Source organism: Erpetoichthys calabaricus, chromosome 7, assembly GCF_900747795.2.
Source record: "Erpetoichthys calabaricus chromosome 7, fErpCal1.3, whole genome shotgun sequence".
Taxonomy (NCBI): Eukaryota; Metazoa; Chordata; class Cladistia; order Polypteriformes; family Polypteridae; genus Erpetoichthys; species Erpetoichthys calabaricus.
Genome location: NC_041400.2, coordinates 159,553,940 through 159,574,432, shown reverse-complemented (window position 1 = coordinate 159,574,432; position 20,493 = coordinate 159,553,940). Strand labels below are relative to the sequence as shown.

General features: G+C 38.3%; 1 protein-coding gene across 1 annotated transcript in view; it reads left to right on the top strand.

The window, feature by feature from the left end:
• Positions 1 to 20,493, top strand: part of itga2.2 (integrin, alpha 2 (CD49B, alpha 2 subunit of VLA-2 receptor), tandem duplicate 2) — a 173,679-nt gene that overhangs the window by 87,711 nt on the left and 65,475 nt on the right. The window contains exons 6-11 of the mRNA XM_028805625.2: positions 5,395 to 5,522; positions 9,544 to 9,692; positions 12,064 to 12,214; positions 15,930 to 16,095; positions 17,917 to 17,993; positions 19,336 to 19,474. Coding sequence (XP_028661458.1) covers positions 5,395 to 5,522; positions 9,544 to 9,692; positions 12,064 to 12,214; positions 15,930 to 16,095; positions 17,917 to 17,993; positions 19,336 to 19,474 — 810 coding nt within the window. The remainder of the gene's footprint in view (positions 1 to 5,394; positions 5,523 to 9,543; positions 9,693 to 12,063; positions 12,215 to 15,929; positions 16,096 to 17,916; positions 17,994 to 19,335; positions 19,475 to 20,493) is intronic.

Here is a 20,493-nt window from a genome sequence, read left to right as displayed (position 1 = left end):
CCTGGTCTCATCTTAATTATGCATGTATGATTCTGCCGAAACAGATAATATTCTTTTATTTAAACATTAAAATACTAACTAATGATGGATTTAAACTCCAATCAAATTAATAACATTGAAAATGTTTTAATTTACTTATGTATCCAAACAAACACTCACATATGCTGCTGCTGCACAAGCCAGTACAAGTCAGAGAGCAGGTCTTTTTAACATGCCAAATCAACTCCAGGCCTTTTATCTGCTTAATTGATAATGACATAATGATGGACTTGGCCACACCTGCCCATGAAATAGCCTTTGAGTCAATTGTCCAATTACTTTTGAGCCCCTAAAATGAAGGGATCGTGTTAAAAAATGCTTTAGTTGCCTCACATTTTTATGCAATCGTTTTGTACACCCCACTGAATTAAAGCTGAAAGTCTGCACTTCAACTGCATCTGAGTTGTTTCATTTAAAATTCTTTGTGGTAATGTACAGAACCAAATATTTATGGACCTAACTGTATCTACTCTCTATATATAAAATCCTAAGCCTAAAAGTGCAACGATTTTGTGCAACGATTTTATGTGATGTTTTTATGCCACTTTTTTGTAACGCTTTAAATCGGGCTTATTTTAAAACTTACATATATATGTTTGGTATCATTCTTTTCAGAATTTATCGAACTTTAATCTGATGTTGTTAGATTTTCAGATACTTAATCCATTTTTAAATTATAAACTAAAATATCAAGAACTCACGTCCTGCGAGACAAGACTTTGTGCCAAGAGATTTAACCATGCCTGGGGTCAGAAATAAAAGACAAAGAGTAGATGACAAAGAGAGCTGCTGTACAGGCTTTTAAATGTTCTAAGCGCCACGCGAGATGCAGATCACATGGCAGCTGATTGAGCAAAGAGGACGTAATAAAAAAACTGTGTTTCCCATTGTATCACCGTTTAAGAGAGGGTTTCGGAGGAGTGACCACGTCTCCTTGAGGTATGTTCAGCCCCCCTCTTCACAACACAAGCGGCAGAGGTGCGAAGTGGCTGGCAGCAGCGCATGCAAGTGGGGGTTGGCGAGCGAAGTGAGCTGAGGGGAACCCCCTAGTTGTAAATATAAAATGAGGCAGACGAAGATGAAATGTTGGGGAACCAAATGTGAGCCCTGTATATTTGGCCAATGATTGAGAAAAATGATTGCAAAAATTAACAACCAGACTGTTGGATAACATCTTCACACATCCAACATCTTCTAGTGGTGACAGCCTTTAAAAATACGCACAGCAGAAAGAGGTGGGCTCATTGTCTCTTGAACCAGATCTGACGTCAGCAGTCCTCATGACATCGATCTCCTCGTCTGCGGGTGGAAGTAAAGGAGAGGCAGTGAGTGAGAGTGCCAACCCTCGACCTGGGGTGTGTATTTCCGTATAATAATCCCTGAAGTTGTCTCCCATTTGCGCATGTGTAACAATGGTCTAAGCATAATGTCCCTTGATTTATATTCAATAGTATTTACAGTATAAACTATGCCTTTTTAATCGCTTTTGTGTATTGTTTAGATATTGAAAATGCTGTGTCAATATAAACCACTAAACCCTTTTCAGAAGTTGCTTCCTGTAAGACAGTGTCTGCAATCTTGCATTTAGAATTGATGTTCCTTTTTCCCACATGTAGCACTTTTCTACATTAAACTGCATTTATTAAGTTTTCATCCAGTTCAGAAGCCTATTCATGTCTTCTTGAATTGTTTTTGGTGCCTCCTCAGTGTTTGCTATTCCTCCAGTTTTAGTTTCATCTGCAAATTTGACAAGTTTACTAACTATAGTGAAATTTATGTTATCAACGTAAACCAGAAGAAAGTAACTGAAAGTAACTGTAACTCTGTCATTCATTTTTTTCCATTGAAACATTCCTTCTTCCACTGTTGTACCGCAACCATTTGTCTTTCCCCAACACTCCATATACAGTAAGCTGGAAAAGTGGGCATAGGGGTTGGGTGGGTGTCTGAGCTGAAATTTGTCAATATATACAGTATTTAGTCAAGATGTACTTTTTTTGCAACAAATTAAGTACCAAAAACCTCAAATACTTAATTACAAAATGTGTTTTTTGTATTGTAGTGTTTTGTTTTCATTTTTTGTTTATGCTGCATTGTGGTGAGGTGCACAGCATACTAAGGATCAGAAGCCTGTCACAGTTAAAGCTGTTTATAGTCGATTAATGTTTAAATAGCTTTTAGGAAAGTGGCGCACTTACTGTATCTTGACAGAAAAGGAGGTGCCTTGCATCTCCGGAATGGAGGCGACTTCACAGTGGCACGGAAGCTCTTGGTGGCAGTGTGCATATCTGATTCTTGGGGCACTACAAATGTACCACATGAAGCAAAATTAGCTGGCCGTCGCACCTTGCCTCTGTGGAAAAAGTAGAAATGGCAAAGGAGTGCAGTGAGTTGCCAACTAAGAAGTTGTAGGGTTTTAGCAAAGTCCTGGGAGAAGAGTTAAAAACCTGAAGCACTTACCGGAGAGAGTGCATCCATGAGAGGGAGAAAGAGCGAGGCAGTATAGTCTCTTGATGAGACACACGCTAGCTGATGCTGCAGTTAGCAGGCCTATTCCAGGAGGTGGGGAAGTGCAGCGTGAGCAGCATTGCTTAATGCCCCCTGAATGGAGATGTCAATGGGGATTGGGCGCCACAAACTCCATTGACATATAAAACCAGTGGATGGACACATTGTCGTTCCAGTAAGAACAGTACACTGCTATGCTAACAACAAGCCATGGATTATAAGTGACATCAAGGGCCTTTTGAACCAGAAGAAAAGGGCTTTTAAAGGCGGTGATTAGCATGAGCTCAAGCGCGTGCACAAGGAACTCCGAGTCCAGCTCAAGGTGAGCATTACAGGAGAAAGCTGGAGCAGAAGTTGCAGAATAACAGCACGAAGGAAGTGTGGGATGGGATGAAGATCATCACTGGCTGCAGCTCGAAGCGGGGTGCCACCATCGAGAGAGACGTGGAGAGAGCAAACCAGATGAACAACTTCTTTAACTGGTTTGACCACCCTAACCCACTCTCACTCTCACCTCAGAGTACTGCACCCTCCACCCATCCTTCTGCTGATACCAGCATAGGAGACAGTTTCCCAACACCCACAATTACAGCAGCCCAGGTAAGCAGAGAGCTGAGGAGACTTTGTGCGAGCAAAGCAGTGGGTCCAGATGGAGTATCGCCACGACTGCTGAAGGCCTGTGCGTTGGAGCTGGAGAGTCCTCTACAGCGCATCGTCAACCTGAGCCTGGAACAGGGGAGAGTCCCGAGGCTTTGGAAAACATCTTGCATCACCCCAGTCCCAAAGGTATCACATCCTAGTGAGCTGAATGACTTCCGGCCTATCGCTCTGACGTCACATGTGATGAAGACCATGGAGCGGCTGCTGCTTCACCACCTGAGGCCACAGGTCCACCATGCCCTCGACCCTCTGCAGTTCGCATACTAGGAGAAGGTGGGAGCAGAGGATGCCATCATCTATATGCTACACTGATCCCTCTCCCGCTTGGACAGAGGCAGTAGTGCTGTAAGAATTATGTTTCTGGACTTCTCTAGCTCCTTCAACACCATCCAACCTCTGCTCCTTAGGGACAAGCTGACAGAGATGGGAGTAGATTCATACCTGGTGGCATGGATCGTGGACTATCTTACAGACAGACCTCAGTATGTGCATCTCGGGAACTGCAGGTCTGGCATTGTGGTCAGCAACACAGGAGTGCTGCAGGGGACTGTACTTTCTCCGGTCCTGTTCAGCCTATATACATCGGACTTCCAATACAACTCAGAGTCCTGCCACATGCAAAAGTTCGCTGGCGACACTGCTATTGTGGGCTGCATCAGGAGTGGGCAGGAGGACGAGTATAGGAACCTCATCAAGGACTTTGTTAAATGGTGCGACTCAAACCACCTACAACTGAACACCAGCAAAAGCAAGGAGCTGGTGGTGGATTTTAGGAGGATCAGGCCCCTCATGGACCCCGTGATCATCAGAGGTGACTGTGTGCAGAGGGTGCAGACCTATAAATACCTGGGAGTGCAGCTGGATGATAAATTGGACTGGACTGCCAATACTGATGCTCTGTGCAAGAGAGGACAGAGCCAACTATACTTCCTTAGAAGGCTGGCATCCTTCAACATCTGCAATAAGATGCTGCAGATGTTGTATCAGACGGTTGTGGCGAGCACACTCTTCTCCGCGGTGGTGTGCTGGGGAGGCAGCATAAAGAAGAGGGACGCCTCACGCCTGGACAAACTGGTGAGGAAGGCAGGCTCTATTGTAGGCATGAAGCTGGACAGTTTGACATCTGTGGCAGAGCGACGGGCACTGAGCAGGCTCCTGTCAGTCATGGAGAATCAACTGCATCCACTAAACAGTATCATCTCCAGACAGAGGAGCAGCTTCAGCATCTGACTGCTGTCACTGTCCTACTCCACTGACAGACTGAGGAGATCGTTCCTCCCCCACACAATGCGACTCTAAAATTTCACTCGGGGGGGGGGTGGGGGTAAACGTTAACATTATACAAAGTTATTGTCTGTTATACCTGCATTTTTATCACTCTTTAATATTGTTTTTTATCAATATGCTGCTGCTGGAGTATGTGAATTTCCCCTTGGGATTAATAAAGTATCATCTATCGATCTATCTATCTAGAGTTTATGTGTCTTGACTGGGTTGAGTGTCTGGCACCCTCCAGAGCAACTGCTCTTGTAAAGGGGATAGGTGAGGGGAAAAGGCAAAGCCCTAGGATAGAGTAGAGGGGACTTTGACATTGTTTTATTTACTCTTTGTCCCTGAATAATTTTTGCTTTGCAAGGAGCAAAGGGAAGGAGAATTTTCTTTTTGGTTTTTGTATATAGCATTTATTCATTTTTCTTGTACAGTTGTATTTTCCGCCTTATCTGATTTCGTTACTAAGAGAAAGAGGACTGTTTTTTTTTGTTGCATATATTTATAGTCTGCTGTTTTACTATTTTGGTTTGTCTTTGTGTGAGAGTCATAGTTGACTTAATTTGAATTAGTTACTCTCTATTGATTTGGATTTTGAAATTTTGTTTTTGCACCTTTTTATATTTTTGTGAGAGCATATGTAAATAAAGAACACTTGTTTTTTGTATTTTTTTAACCACTTATATTTTGGTGTCTGTGTCTTCTAACCCTCTTACCATCAATCTGGTCGGTTCATGAACTACAAGGACCCTGAGTGTAGAATGGTGCCAAGTCCAACTACATGGTGTACCTCATGGATCATTTCTATTTGCTTCTAATAATTAATACTTTAATTGACTATAGAGATTAGCTGTTCATAAAACGTGTTCAATTTTCATCTGTAGACATATTTTTATATTTCACATCATTGTATTTCAGAGTGCGGTGGCCCCATGGATATTGCAATTGTGCTGGATGGTTCAAATAGCATTTGGCCGTGGGCACCTATTCAGAATTTCCTCAAAAAATTACTGTCTGGTTTAAACATTGGACCAAACGACGCTCAGGTATGTGATTAAATTGGAATAGGAATGATCATCCTCATTTTCTATATAATTTTACCTGTGAATTACAAACATTTTCTATTTATTTCATATATAGATTATTAATACTAGAATTGCCAAAGCCTACAAAAAAACTCGTAAATCCGTCCCACCTTAAATCCCTTCGCACCTCTCCGTCAGCGTCTTTTGTCTTTTAAATGTGTCGATAAACAGCAAGCAGCCTGCTATCACATCCCCCCACTGCCGCACAAAGTTTTCTCAGCTCAAGTCTGTTTACTTGTGTGTCAGTTGCTTAGAGTTGTATAGATTAAATACTATATCGTTATTGGGAACACATGCATTTCATGTGTGTTCTGTGTCTACAACAATCTACACATCGTTAAAACAGAAACGTTTTTCATGTTTTAGTAATAATTGACAAAATGTAGACATGAAGCATATAATGTGAAGCCTGAAGTCCAAATATCAAATAAACACTTCCACAAAAGGTACAAGTATAACAAAACAAGTGCGCTTTTATTCAAGAATATAACTGCAGAAAAAGAACCCGCGTTAGGGTGCGACATTGACACGTCTTTAACCCGACTGTGTTGGTAGCATAACGGTAAGAGTTGCTGACTGGTAATCAAAGGGTCACAAGTTCAATCCCACACGACTCCGTTTTGAGAAGTGAACTGCTCTTATTCTTACTATTTTAGAACAGAAACATACATTTGATTTGAGTATGTAACAGCTGGTGTAAATGTATGGTACTTGTAAAGGTTAGCGTTGTTTTTTTACATAAATATAATAATTAAAAAACAACAGAAATAACAATTAAAATGAAAATAAAAATAAGACTGGGAACAAACCCTAGTTGTAAAATAACAAGAGGAGACTTGTGTTTTAGAAGGAAAAGTTACTGAGAGAATTGAGCAATTTGTGCACTGTTTGGGCCACACTTACCCAAAGTGTAAATTACATGTAGATGTTTTAGAATTTTTGGAAATTGGGTGGACCACAGAAATTTGGGAAACACGTTTTAAGCCAAAAGCAGAAGACGCAACCCATCATTTTTAGATTGACTTCTTAGTTCAGATGTTGGCATTCATCTCTTCATGAGCTTTGAATTTTTACAAGTTAGCTTCCTTGATTAAATAATTAAATAAAATACTGGGTTTATGTCACTGCAACGTTTCCTAAATAAAAGAGTTCTGACACTTTTGGAACAATATCTGTTAATTCCAAATTGATTTACAGGATTACAGAATAGCCTAGGATTCTTATAATTTAATTGCTGAGAGCACATACGGTAAAAGATTCTTTGTGTGACATGTTTTGAAGTCACAAATGCACAGCCTGATGTCACATGTTGAGACAGCTAAAATGTGTTTCTTTGTGCACCATTTTTTTATTGCTTGAACACCAGAGAGTAGAATGTAAGTGCCTGACCCGCATGATTGATGTGCCCCTTATGTTATTACAGGCTACCACAGCTTAAGGCTTAAGAGACTTCCATATTTCCCCTGATATAAAAATGGACAGTTGCTACATTCTGAACAGTACTTAAAGGGGCTAACATGTGCTTCTCCATGCACCTGATCGCTGTTATTTTGCCTTTTTTCATGCAGCTACAGTTGCACCACAGTTAAGCTTCATGTGACTGAATTCACCGCGGCATATTCAGTTGTACAGTGCTGTATCATGTATCACTTTCACTTTCTATGTCAACGTCTGATGACCAATTTGTTTGTCACTCTGACCCACTCATGAATTTTAATGAATTACCTTAGAGTTACATTAGAAATATTTTTTTTTGCAGCATGATGTTATTTCATCCACTACATGGCAGCAGAATACTGTGAAAAGACTGAGAGGTATTTGGGCTTAACACTATAAAGTGTATCATTGCACTTCACCCCAAGCCTGACTCGGATCTAGCCGTAATTGCACAGAATTCCGAACCCAAGTCAAGCTCGCAGTTAACACAGTGGAGGTTAATGAATAAGTCTATTTTGAAAAAACAGCAGGCTAAAGCAGGCAGAAGGTCAGTTACAAACAGGTGGATTCAGGAACAAAGCTAAAAAGAGTAAAACTGCAAATATAATCCACAAAAATGCAGAGGGGCAATAACTGTAGAACACAACAAGAACTGAACCTCAAGACAAAGTTCAAAATCCAAAAAGCACAAATAAAAAAATAACTAGATATTAGTGGGTGTTAATGGTGGAGGTCAGGCAAGTAAACTAATAGACTTCCTCACCCCTGCCACTTCATCATGTCACTTTCACATAATAGGAAATGTGTAACTTCAGCCACAAGATAGGGAGTGCTGGGGTAAATGGCGGGCCAAGGGTAGAGTCAGAAGCAGAGCCCTTGACAGTCCTACACATAAAAGAAGGGATAATGGTCAAAATTTAACATGAGGAATGGGCTAGTGGTGGAACGCCAGTCTGCTTCTAACAATAACATCTTGGATCTCTGAATCAATAGCAGTCTTCCAGCCAAACAATGCGCAATGAAGAAGAAACTAAATAAGTATTTAAAAAGTACAAAAGAGCACAGAATACAAATAGCTGGCTACTGAATCTGAGAAAACTGCCATGGATGGCTCCTGCAGAGTACTGTTATCTTTAGGAAAATTCTGATTATTCTCGACACTTTTAAAGAATACAATATTTCAAGGTTCAAGGTTTTTATCTTGTCATGTTTTCACAAAGGAACACAAAATTAGCCTTCTCAGCAGCATCCAATAACCAACAGAAATAAAATAATAATAAAAATAAAATCAGATAGAGACAACACAGATTAAAACTTACACAGAAATTCCAAAATATTTACATCATATAAAAACAAATTCTTTGCTAACTTCTGTAGCTTACTTCTGTAACTTTAATACCCAAACTGATAATATGATACATAAGAAATACACTTCTGGAATGTTTTATTACCTCTGATCATCCTTATTATTTAGGAATGTGATAAGTGCAAGGAGTAGTAGGCAGCACCACCGTGTGGTTATCCCAGGCACAAATTCAGAATTTAAGAAACCAAAACCTCACTCTCTAGTGTAGGGGTACTCAACTCTGGTCCTGGATGTCCATAGTGGCTGCAGGTTTTCATTCCAACCAGTTTCTTAATTTGAAGCCAGGCCTGGCAGATAATGAAACTTGGTGTTTAATTCTGTGGCTTGTTAGTGCTTTCATTCTTCTAGGACAACTTTTTATCTCATTGTAGATTTTTTTATTTTCTGAGAACATTATTCATATGTTATGTGGTCCAGAATACATTTGTTCCTCTTGCTCCTTCCCTTCTGTCTCATTTATTTTACAACATTGTATTGTCACACATACTTCATGATGCATGTCCACAGGTTTACATGAAAATAGGATAGTTGGAGAGCTGCTGGTTCCTTTGTCATTTGCATCTCATTATTAACTGCTGAGTGTTTAGGAAAACAACAATTAAAACCTTAATGCAGCTGTTTAAAGCTAAAATAGGTAATTAAGGGTTCAGAATCATAAAAAATTAGTTAAATAAATTGGTTCTAATTAAAAATTTGGTTAAAGCAAAAACCTGCAGCCACTGTGGACCTCCAGGACCAGAGTTGAGTACCCCTGCCCTAGAAAATTCACTTGAGAATACCATTAAATTTGGAGCTATTTAAATTAAAGGGGAAAAGTGAAAAAAAAATATGCAAGCAGATAGCAGATTTATGCTTAGTTATTGTCTTTATGGGATGTTAAGCAGTTGGTTTTTTAAATTTCTGTATTTGCATCATCTGTTTCATGTGTGAGGACATGTAGCCCATAGTTTTGAAAATTAGATTTTATTAATGCGTCTGTCATGCCCCTCTGCAGAGCCTTCATGAAACAATAATATTTATCGCCTTACTCTTCTACTGGTTATTTTTCTATGCAGATTTATTATATCCTTTGAATAATAATAAGACCCTATACAGTAAACCAAGAGGTAATACAAAAAGATATTAGTGTACTCGGTTATTGACAGATGGCTCATTTCTTTACTGTTTTCTTCTCCTCAGGTGAGTGTCACCCAATATGCAGTTGATCCATCATTTGAATTCAAACTGAACACGTATGCAACCAAAGATCAAATGATAGCCGCTGCTGCAAAAATAACACAAAAGCTTGGAAGTGAAACGAATACCTTCAGAGCCATTGACTATGCAAGGTAACAAGAGTCTATTATTATTTATTTACTGCTGCTAATATACTAGAGTACAACTTAAGCTCTTTACATGCCACATACTGTATGTAAAGTACAGATTGTGAAATAATCAGACTTCGTGAGTCACTCCTAATGGATTGTCCTTTACTGCTGAGAGACATTTGTTTGAAATATTTTGTATTAATTGTCTACAATTAGACAATTACAATTACGTACTGTATCTTCTCGTAACAGCCTTCAACATCGATGTTTGCATAAAACATACATACTGAGACGCTTGAGTAAATGAAAGGTGCATTATTATATTGACAGCTTGTGCTTCTACACAGGACTGGACTTGAGATAACCAATTAACATCCCATTATGCTAAAGAATGTGTCTGAAACTATGTTGTACTTGGATAAACCAGGCTGCTCAGGAAGCTGGCCTCCATGACTTAAAGAACAAATCTTGGTGACTTTGAGAGAGGGCTTATTGCAGGGGCACATTTGGCAAGAGCTTTAGTGATTAAGACTACTCAGCTTGCTGATGCTGAGTAAGAAATAGTCTGTGTGGACAAACATCATCAGGTAGGTACAAGTGAAGGTGAAAGCACAAATTCCCTGACCATAATATTTTGAATCAATGCAAAATGGAAAGAAAACAGCCAAGCAACTCTATATTATTTGACAACAAAGGTCAATATAAAGGGAGAGATGGAAGTTTAATAAAGTACAGTCATTTGCATACAAAGAGGGTGCTTGTTTCAAAACCACAGTAAATACAGGAAAATGAAAAAAATCTCACATTCACATCCTCAAAGATATGCATGTTAGGTTACTTGGCAGGACTTCAGGGTAGTGTATAAGTGGGCCGTGAGATCAACTGACATCCTGTCTACGGCTGCCTCCTGCCTTGTGCCCACTGCTGCTGGCCTAGGCGCCCATCCTGAACTGGACTGAACATGTTTGAGAATGCTGTGTTATGCAGTATGCACTATACGCTTTCTGTAATTTTTTATATTTTAGGTCACAATGTCATCCTCATATAAGAGCTCACAGTCAAGGTGGTGTTCGCTTCCTTGCAGGCATGCTGATATTTCTGTTTGCCCCTCTGACCCAGTGTTATACTGACATTATACTGACATGCCATAATATGTTAGAATGCATACCAGTGCAAATGCAGTTCCTTTTCTGATCATTGCAGGGGTGGGCAAAGTTATTACTGGAGGGCCATAGTGGCTGCAAGTTTTTATTCCAACTCAATTGCTTAATAGAAAGCACTTATTGCTCAAATAAGTTTCATTTTAGTTGTCTTGCTCATTAAAATCTTGAACCTTTATTGCTTATTTTAGTCTTAAACAACTGTATTCTCAGTTTTTAATTGCTCTTTATTAGCAATACAATGCATATAACAAAACAAACCAGCAGTTCTCCATTTGGCTTATTTGTGTGTATTTATCATGTGCTATTTGGTTTACTGTATATATATCTTGAAACCTGAAACATCGATCATAAAATCAGATCCCGACTGATCAAAAATTTTTTTTTTTTTTTTTACATCTTTTTGCCTCCTCCAATCTTGAACAAGTTTCTCAGACGTATCGAATTTTGTTGCAGCAGCACAGTTACCAATTTCTTTCACCACTTCAACGACTTTTAATTTAAAGCCAGCTTGATATTTTCTTCTGATCAAACACTCCATCGTAGATAAGGGATGCTCTTATGATAAAGGTGCATGAGGGTGTGAGATACAAAAAACACAAAACAGTGCAAACGTTGCTTTGGAATAGTGCAGGTATTACTGTGTGGTCACGTAGGCACAATACATAGAAAAAAAGGCAGTGTGCTCTCCGTGTTTACTCTCTCAGGTGGGCGTTAGCAAGTCATAATCTCTTGGACCAATAGCATGAGTTTTCCACATTCGACTTATACGACCAACATTATAAAATACCAGAAATTATATGGTAAAATCAAGCCATGACTTATCTGCGGGAGACCTTATCCACGAGTATATATGGTAATTAAATACTTGGAAGGAAAGTGAAGAGAAAAAAGTGAAGGAGTGAGAATCACTCATCCGTTTTTGGCTGATATCCTTAGAAAGGAAAAAAAAAATGTAGGATATGAGAATGACCTGACATGGCAGAGTTAAAGCACTAACAAGCTTTTACAGCATTTCATTTACAGCATTTAATTATTGGCAAGGATTATTTTCTAATTAAGCAACTGGGTTGGAACAAAAAGCTGCAGCCACCGCAGCCCTCCAGGACTGACTTTGCCCACCCCTGGATTATTGTATAGTTTGCTTTTAGATGGCTGTTGAAAAATTTCAAAAAGGTGGCTCTAAATTAATCAGTTTGTGGGTTTCTACTTTTTGTCTTCATATACTTTAGAAAAAATGCATTCTTGCCAGAGAATGGGGGCCGTGACGGTGCTTCAAAGGTAATGGTAGTAGTTACTGATGGAGAATCTCATGATAATTCAAAAATGAAAACTGTGATCGGAGAATGTGAAAAAGCCAAGATTACAAGATTTGGCATAGCTGTAAGTAAAATTTTAATATACTAAACTGTAGACACAGAATGTTTTAAAAAATATAATAGAATCCCATTAGTAGATGATTTCATTCTTTTTATGTTCCCACGTTTTGATTAAAGTAAAGGTAATAAGAAAATGGGCTAAGGAAATGGTCAGAGCAGCTGCTTTATAGATCCAATATCATGGTTTGTATCCCATACCCGGTCAGTGACTCTGCGGATGTTGCACATTTTATGCGTGTTGGTTTTGATCCTCCATTCCCAGAGGCATGTCTGTTTTTTGTCAATTCTATAATTGGCTAAGTGCATGAGTGGAGTGGTGTTCAATCAATACTATGTGCCCAAAGGTATATGGATACCCCTTGTTAACAGGTGCATAATGTAAAGCACATAGCCATGCAATCTCCATCGGCAGTAGAGTGGGTCATACTGAAGAGCTCAGTGACTTTAAATGTGGATCTCCCACTCAACATTTCGGAAAAGGAATGGAAGGCAGAAATGCACAGAATTCACTCGAGCTCCATATGTGCAAAGCATACAATTGTTCAACTTAAAATTGTCTATCGAGCACATCTGTCTCATTTAAAATTGTCCAAAATGTTTCCAGGGCAAGATCCAACCTGCGAACTTTGCAATTGAGCTCCAGCCCCATTGGGTCATGTGTTGTCGGCCTGCACCAAATTAACATCATTTTGGACCAAAATCTTATGCCTTTCAGACAATCTCTCCTAATCCACTAACAGCTGTGTTTGGTGTACCTCCAGATGGGCTTAAAGTGGAGAAGGACAAACAAATTATAATTGCCTTTACTTCACTATTGGCACGAAGACTTATCTTGCTCAACTGGAAGAATCCTAACTCGCCTCTTTTCAGTCAATGGGTAACCGATGTTATATACTACTTGAAATTGGAAAAAATTAAATATTCACTTAGAGGATCTATGCAAAACTTTTTAAAAACCTGGTAGGAACTAATTAATAAGATTTTAGAATAAGCATTTAAATTGAGGAAGCGGATTCTCTTCCCCTTTTTATTCTATTTATTTACTTACTTATTTTTTCTACTATTAAAGTTTCACTGTGTTGGCCTAGCTCTCTTGCTCATGGGTGGGGGTTGACTTGACTTGAACCTAGTTTTGTAAAATTTTACTTGCTTGTATGGAATGTTGTTTGATTATAATAAATTCAATAAAATGTTAAAAATAAATAAATGTGGCTCTTTTATAGGATGCCAACTTTGCCCGTAAGTATGTGAAATTTTTGCTGTGCTAGTTTAGCTCTGGTCAGCTGTAAGTCTATTATTGTGAAGAGAAAACATTTTGGAGCTGCAACATCTGAACCATGAAATGGTAGACCACACAAACTCAAAGTGCGAGGCCACTGAGTATTTAAGCCAAGGCTTTGCAGGTTTTCATTCTAACCCTTTTCTTAATTAGTGACCTGTTTTTGCTGCCAATTAACTTCTTTTGAATTAATTTTAATTCACTTACTTTTTTAAGATTTGTTTCCCTGAATTTCTTTATCGTTGCTCTGAATTACTTCATTTCTGTCCTTAAATGGCACCCAAACAGAAATGAAATGTGAAGTGAGTGAGCCAACAGAAGACCAATTAAGTCAGGGCCGCAAACTCCTACCAATTTCACTCCAACCATCTGCTTAATGAGGTGCCAATTCTTGTTGTTAATTAAACCTGTTCTTTAATTTCATGGCTTGTTACTGATCTCATTGTGCAATAGCAGACATTTCTTAAATTTCTGATTTTCTCTTTTCTAAGAGCACTGTTAAAATGTTTCGTGGACCTGAGCAGATCAGCATTCCTGAGACCTTCACCTTTATTTATTTTCAGATATTGTATGATCGACAACATTGGTCATGTTTAGCTGGTCATGTTTTGGATCATTTTGTATCTCGTTATTGTTTGGCTGCTAATTAAGAAAAAATAAACAATTAAGAGGTCTGAGTCTTTAAGAGCAAGTCAAATAAAATGAATTCAAAAGAAGTTAACTAGCAGCAAAAACAGGTCATTAATTAAGAAAAGTGTTAGAAAGAAAATCTGCAGCCACTGGGGCACTCCAGGACCGGAGTTGGGGACCCCTGGCTAAGCGCACAGCTCATAAAAATCACCCATCTTCTATTACATCACTTACAACAGAGTTGCAAACCGCCTCTGGCCTCATCAGCACAAGAACTAGGCATCAGGAGCTTCATGAAATGGGTTTTCATTCTTGAGCAGCTACACACAAGCCTATGATCACTATGCTCGATGCAAAGCATCAGCTGGAGTGGCACAAAGCACGCCGACTCTGGAGCAGTGGAAATGTGTTCTCTGGAGTGATGAATCCAGCAGTCTGATGGACTAATCTGGGTTTGGTGGATGCCAGGAGAACGCTACCTGTATAGTAGCCCCTGTAATGTTTGATGGAGGAGGAATAATGGTCTTGTTTTTGAGGGTCTGCACTAGACCCCTTGGATCCAGTGAAGGGTACTGCTAATGTTACAACATGCAAAGACTTTTGGGGAAGACCCTGTTCTGTTCCAGGATGAGTGTGCCCCTGTGCACTAAGCCAGATCTGTAAGGACTTGGTTTGAGAAGTCTGGTATGGAGAAACACCAGTAGCCCGCACAGAGCCCCGACCTACTGAACACCTTTGGGAAGAAGTGGAATGTCAATTGTGAGCCATATCTTCTCATCCAACATCAGTACTCTATGTAACTCTTCATCAGTAACTCTTTTGCCTGACTGGCGACAAATTCCTCTAAACACACAATCTATGGGAAAGCTTTCCCAGATAAGCTGAGACTGTTATTAGTCACAAAGTGGAGGGGCCAACTCCATATTAATCCCTATGGTTTTCCAAAGGTTATGTCCAACTAGTTCATTTAGGTGTAATGGTCAGGTGTCTGCAACCTTTTCACCAAACAATGATTGGTTCCTGCTTTGCTACCAGAACTGATGGGCTCTGCTCTGAGCCTCTTTTAGCCTGGATAGGATTAAGTAAATTTAACTATGTTCTGTTATGCAGACACAATGACACAATTGTGAATTCAAGACTCTGTAATTTACACCCACAGCAATCATTACAGTAGATGGCATATTGCATTATGACCCTGTCTCTGTCCTCCCTGGCCATCGGACCTTACTCTTATTCTATGTTAATTAATGTTGTCTTATTTTAATTTCTTACTTTGTCTTTTATTTTTCTTTTCTTCATTATGTAAAGCACTTTGAGCTACATTTTGTGTATGAAAATGTGCTATATAAATAAATGTTGTTGTTGTTGTTGTAAAGTTTCTCAACACTTCTAGTCAGGATTTGGATGGGGCATCAGTCAGTCACAGGGCACATCTCACACATTCACTCATCCTGGGACAATTTGAAATCATCCATTAATCTACTTGATAGGTACATCTTTGGAGATGTGGGGAGAAACCAAATTACCCAAAGTGAAACCCCCACAGATACAGCAAGAACATACAAACCTCACGCAGACCACAAATGGGATGGGATTTGGAACCAAGGATGCACAATGTGTGAGGCAGCAGTGCTAACCACCATGCCACTTAACTTACTGATGCATTTGATTTATATATTCATCTTTTGCTTTTCCCACAGAATATACTGTGAGGGAGATTGACCAGTATTGTTCAGCAAGGTGTTTTTTATGTGATTGAAATGAATAATCTTTTATTATGCACATCTGTTTTTCTGCATCTGTTCTTTAGGTTCTTGGATATTACATAAGGAACGATATTGATACTAAAAACCTAATCAGTGAAATCAAATCAATAGCCAGTGCACCATCAGAGAGGTACTTTTTTAATGTGTCAGAAGAAGCAGCATTGTCAGAAATTGCTGGAACTCTTGGAGAACGAATCTTTAACATTGAAGGTGAAGTAATTCAGTAAAACCAACTTCTTATAACAAAGTCTTTTTGATGTCTTTTTCATTACTACATTATGTCGTTCCTCCCCCACACTATGCGACTCTTCAATTCCACCCGGGGGGTAAACGTTAACATTATACAAAGATATTGTCTGTCTGTTATACCTGCATTGTTATCACTCTTTAATATAATATTGTACTTTTTCAGTATGCTGCTGCTGGAGTATGTGAATTTCCCCTTGGGATTAATAAAGTATCTATCTATCTATCTATCTATCTATCTATCTATCTATCTATCTATCTATCTATCTATCTATCTATCTATCTATCTATCTATCTATCTATCTATCTATCTATCTATCCCACTATATATAGGGACCAAAATCGTCATTCTCAGTGTCCTGTTATTGAAAAATCAAATAAATAATACAAGTCACAGTCTACACTACACTACAGGGTTTAGGATTTTTAAAGCCAGTTTGTCTGAATTTTAATGAAAATTCATATTTAGTTTTTAATAGTACAGATCAAGTACATTGACACCTTTCAGAATTTTTGTAGTGACCATTTGGAACTCACATATATTTTGCTTGTTTTTTTGGTTAAATATTTTAACACAATACTTAATGAATATGTGACATGTGTTAGGCTTTGTACTATTTTTTATTCCTGTTTTTTGTTTTTCTGCGCCCTCTCGTTGCTGCTCTGTTTCTTATGTTTCTGTCCCAGCCCCCTCACCCTGAGTTATGCAGTGGTCAATTGGGCTGCAATTACTTTACTTAACAGCAATTTATTCAGCACTGCCTGACTTAGCCAGAGTGCCATCCCATTAGTTCTTATTAACTTTTGCTCTTTGGCTTCCTTTTTTGCATTCCATTTTGTTTAGATTTCTCCCATGTTTGGATTATATTGATTAATTGAAATTACTAGGATGATTTTGACTTTTGATTTTGTATTGAGATATTTGGTTACTAAGCTCTCTTCTTCATTAAAAAAAAATTATTTCGCAAAAATAACATTACTTTACAATTATCATTGCATTATTTTGGAAAAGAAATGTGCTATTTCACAACAATTATTGAGTTATTCCTTAAACGTATTGCATTATTTTGCAAAGATATTGCCTGCTGGTGCCGTTAACAGTGTGCACATGCATACTTTGTTCGTGAAAGGATAAGCTTGTGTGTAGCACGGAATCAAGTGATAAGAACTGCACAAAAGTAAACATTTAGTTTTAGTCAGGTTAAAGTTTAGTACGTTTAGTGCAGATATTTTAACATAGACAGAGGAGGAGCAAAAAGGAGTCATTCTAGCCGTACAGAGCCAGGGTCTGCGTGGAGATAGCTTGTTGTCCCCATGTCCTGATATCACTGACTGTGCTCAACTGTGGATGATTAGCTGTTTTACCACTGAATACTGGAATCGTATCAGTAATACTTTTTAATTAACAAAATACATTCAGTACTTCATGTGGTTTGAAGTAAATAACATCCAGCACCTACCTGAGCCCCCGGAAATTTTGAGGTATGAACACTGGCTGCTGCACCACCAGGCCACACTGTTTCAGAATATCCATAGCATATAACTGGACTGTGGTGCACAATGTGACCGACCGTAGCAGGCAATATCTTTGCAAAATACCACAATAATTATTTGAAAATAATGTAATATTTATTGTAAAATAACACAATAATTTTGCAAAACTACATAATCAAAAGTTTTTGAGTGACATGAATAAGCTTCTGTATAAGACAACAATAAAATAGATTATGTCCACATTTTTTAATCTTAAATTACAATTTTTAATGTTATTTAATTTGATTTCAGGAACAGGAAAAGGTGGGGATAACTTTCAAATGGAAATGTCCCAAGTTGGATTCAGTGCCTTCTATTCCAGAAAAGAGGTGTGATGCATTTTTTCCCATTTACAGTATCTTCAGTTGTAGGATAAGATTAGTTATTTTTTTTCATAATCATGGCATATGCATATTTATTTGTCCTGGAATCTGGTGTTCTTAATTGAAGCAATATTTTTAAACTTAAAAACTGGTTTACAATGGCAGTCTGTGGGGCATCAGAACTTACCAAATATGCCCCCTTCAAAGGCAAGAATTTTGTTGAGTGTTGATTTATGACTTGAGATTTGTCAAATATAGAAAAAGTATGTACCCATATTATTTTTTCAAAATATAATTTAATGTTTAGAATCTCTGCTAGAAGTCTGGCTGTCCTCCTCATTTCATTTCCTCTTTTATACATGGCTCACTTGGGGTTGTGAGCTCCTTTGGTTCATTTTGTGAATGGTGCAGTGGCAGTTGTACTTTGATGGAGATTCGAGCATTCAGGCTATGCTTACTTTAAGTGAAATTTTAAGTTTTCTAAGCATTTAGACAAATAAGCTCTTGTTTTATATCACATTTACCTTCATTGCTGAGCAAGCGCTATATAAATGCAAAGAATTATTATTATTATTATTATCTGTGTGAGCCAGAATATATTGATAGATCCTGGAAATGGCTGACATTAAAAACACAGAAAGACATACCTGTAATTAGAGAGAGAAGAAGCAAACTGTAGAGCCTGAATCAACTGGCAGGTGGTTGGTAGTGCACATGTGTAAAATGTAAAATAATACCCACTGAGGACACTTGCTTAACTTTCTGATAATCAGTGCTTCTAATATGCACGGTAGGGTCAGTTATGCTAATTGTTCTTTACATGAGAACTCCACCCACAATGCCCACCTCAACAATATTTAATCCAATTTAACTACTTCCGAAACACAGAAAGGTGTGTTTTCTGAAATCTTAACTTTTTTACATTTGGTAGTTGGTTGTATCTGGTAAGTATGAAGGCATTTGTTTCAGGGTTGTTGCAGTGTCCAATAGACTGTCATTGTTAAGCCCTGGGGAGATGCATTACCAGTGCAAGTGAATGTATAGCCAGATTGTTAGAAAAGAACCACAACTTCAAAAATACTAAAAGAACTATCATTATACAGTATAAGTAATATTTTAGTTAAGCCACTTTCACTATCTTAGCTGTTCCTGAAACAATCAAGAAAAAATCTTAAGATACCGTAATATCATTGTTATGTTGTACTATATTGTTATACTATACTATAGTATAATATGTTTATATTGCTTTGCATTTTTGTTTTCATACAGAGCCGAAAGTTGTGTTTATTTCAGATTTCAAGGTAACAATTCAGTTATAAATGATAAACAATATTCTTCTCTTTCACAGGATGTTATGATATTGGGTGCTGTTGGGGCCTATGACTGGAGTGGCACCGTGGTTCATAAAAATGGGAGCAAGACCGAAATTTTTCCAAAGCAAACCTTTGAAAAGATCTTGGAAGACAGAAACCATAGCTCATTACTTGGTAAGATGCAGACATCTCATTAAACTCATTAAACATTTTCAAAAGGTGCATGTTTATGTATTATTCTTTATTAGACTTTATATGGAATATACCATCAATTGTTAGCCACCACATGCCTCTAGATATGTTTATATAGTAGGCTAAGTGCAGTCAATCACAAATTCATGGATGGGAAGGAAAAAATGTTTGTATATTTTTGTCAACATGTCAAAATCACCTCTGCTGAATTAACTCTTATACAGTGGACCCTTGACTTACAAACTCAATTCGTTCGCGAGGACTGGTTGTAACTCAAGTTGGTTGTAAGTCAAGACTGTTTTTCCCATAAGAAATAATGGAAATACCCATAATGCGTTCCGAACCTCCCACTGCAACACTTACTTAACCTTTTCATAATAAAAAAGGGTTGTATAATGTGCATAATTTATCAAAACACCAATACTTTTTCTAATGTACTAACCAAAAAGTTATAAAAAGTGCCTAGCCTACCAGAAACAACAATTTCATACTGTACTCACCATTTAATTTGACATCTTTGGGCTGCAGGAAGGGAGGAGGAGGAGAATGAAACGGAAGGTTTTTTAAAGGCTTTCTTTAACTTGCGCTCAGGCGTTTGCAATCATTTCAATAGCTTCTTTTGCGTTAATTTTAATCTCCTCCTGCCTACAAGTTATTCTGACGAGAATTTTTCTCAGCATTTCCTTGCGATAATACACTTTCAAGGTGCGAATGATGCCCAAATCCAATGGTTGAAGCGCTGCCGTGTTCTTGGGTGGGCAGGGTAACAACAGACTCATAGCGCTGCAGTGAAGCGACACAGAAGCAAATCATAAAAGATCGGGGTCCCGCTATAAGTCCCTGTTTTGCTCCCCAGGTTGAGTCTCAGTACTTTAGCAAAACCAGCTTTATTCAGCTTGAAACAGGAACGGCACACTTATTGTAGCGTGATCTGCCACTCTGCTATACACAGACACAGCAGATCAGTGATCAAGTTACCTGTTACCTGCATTTACAATGTT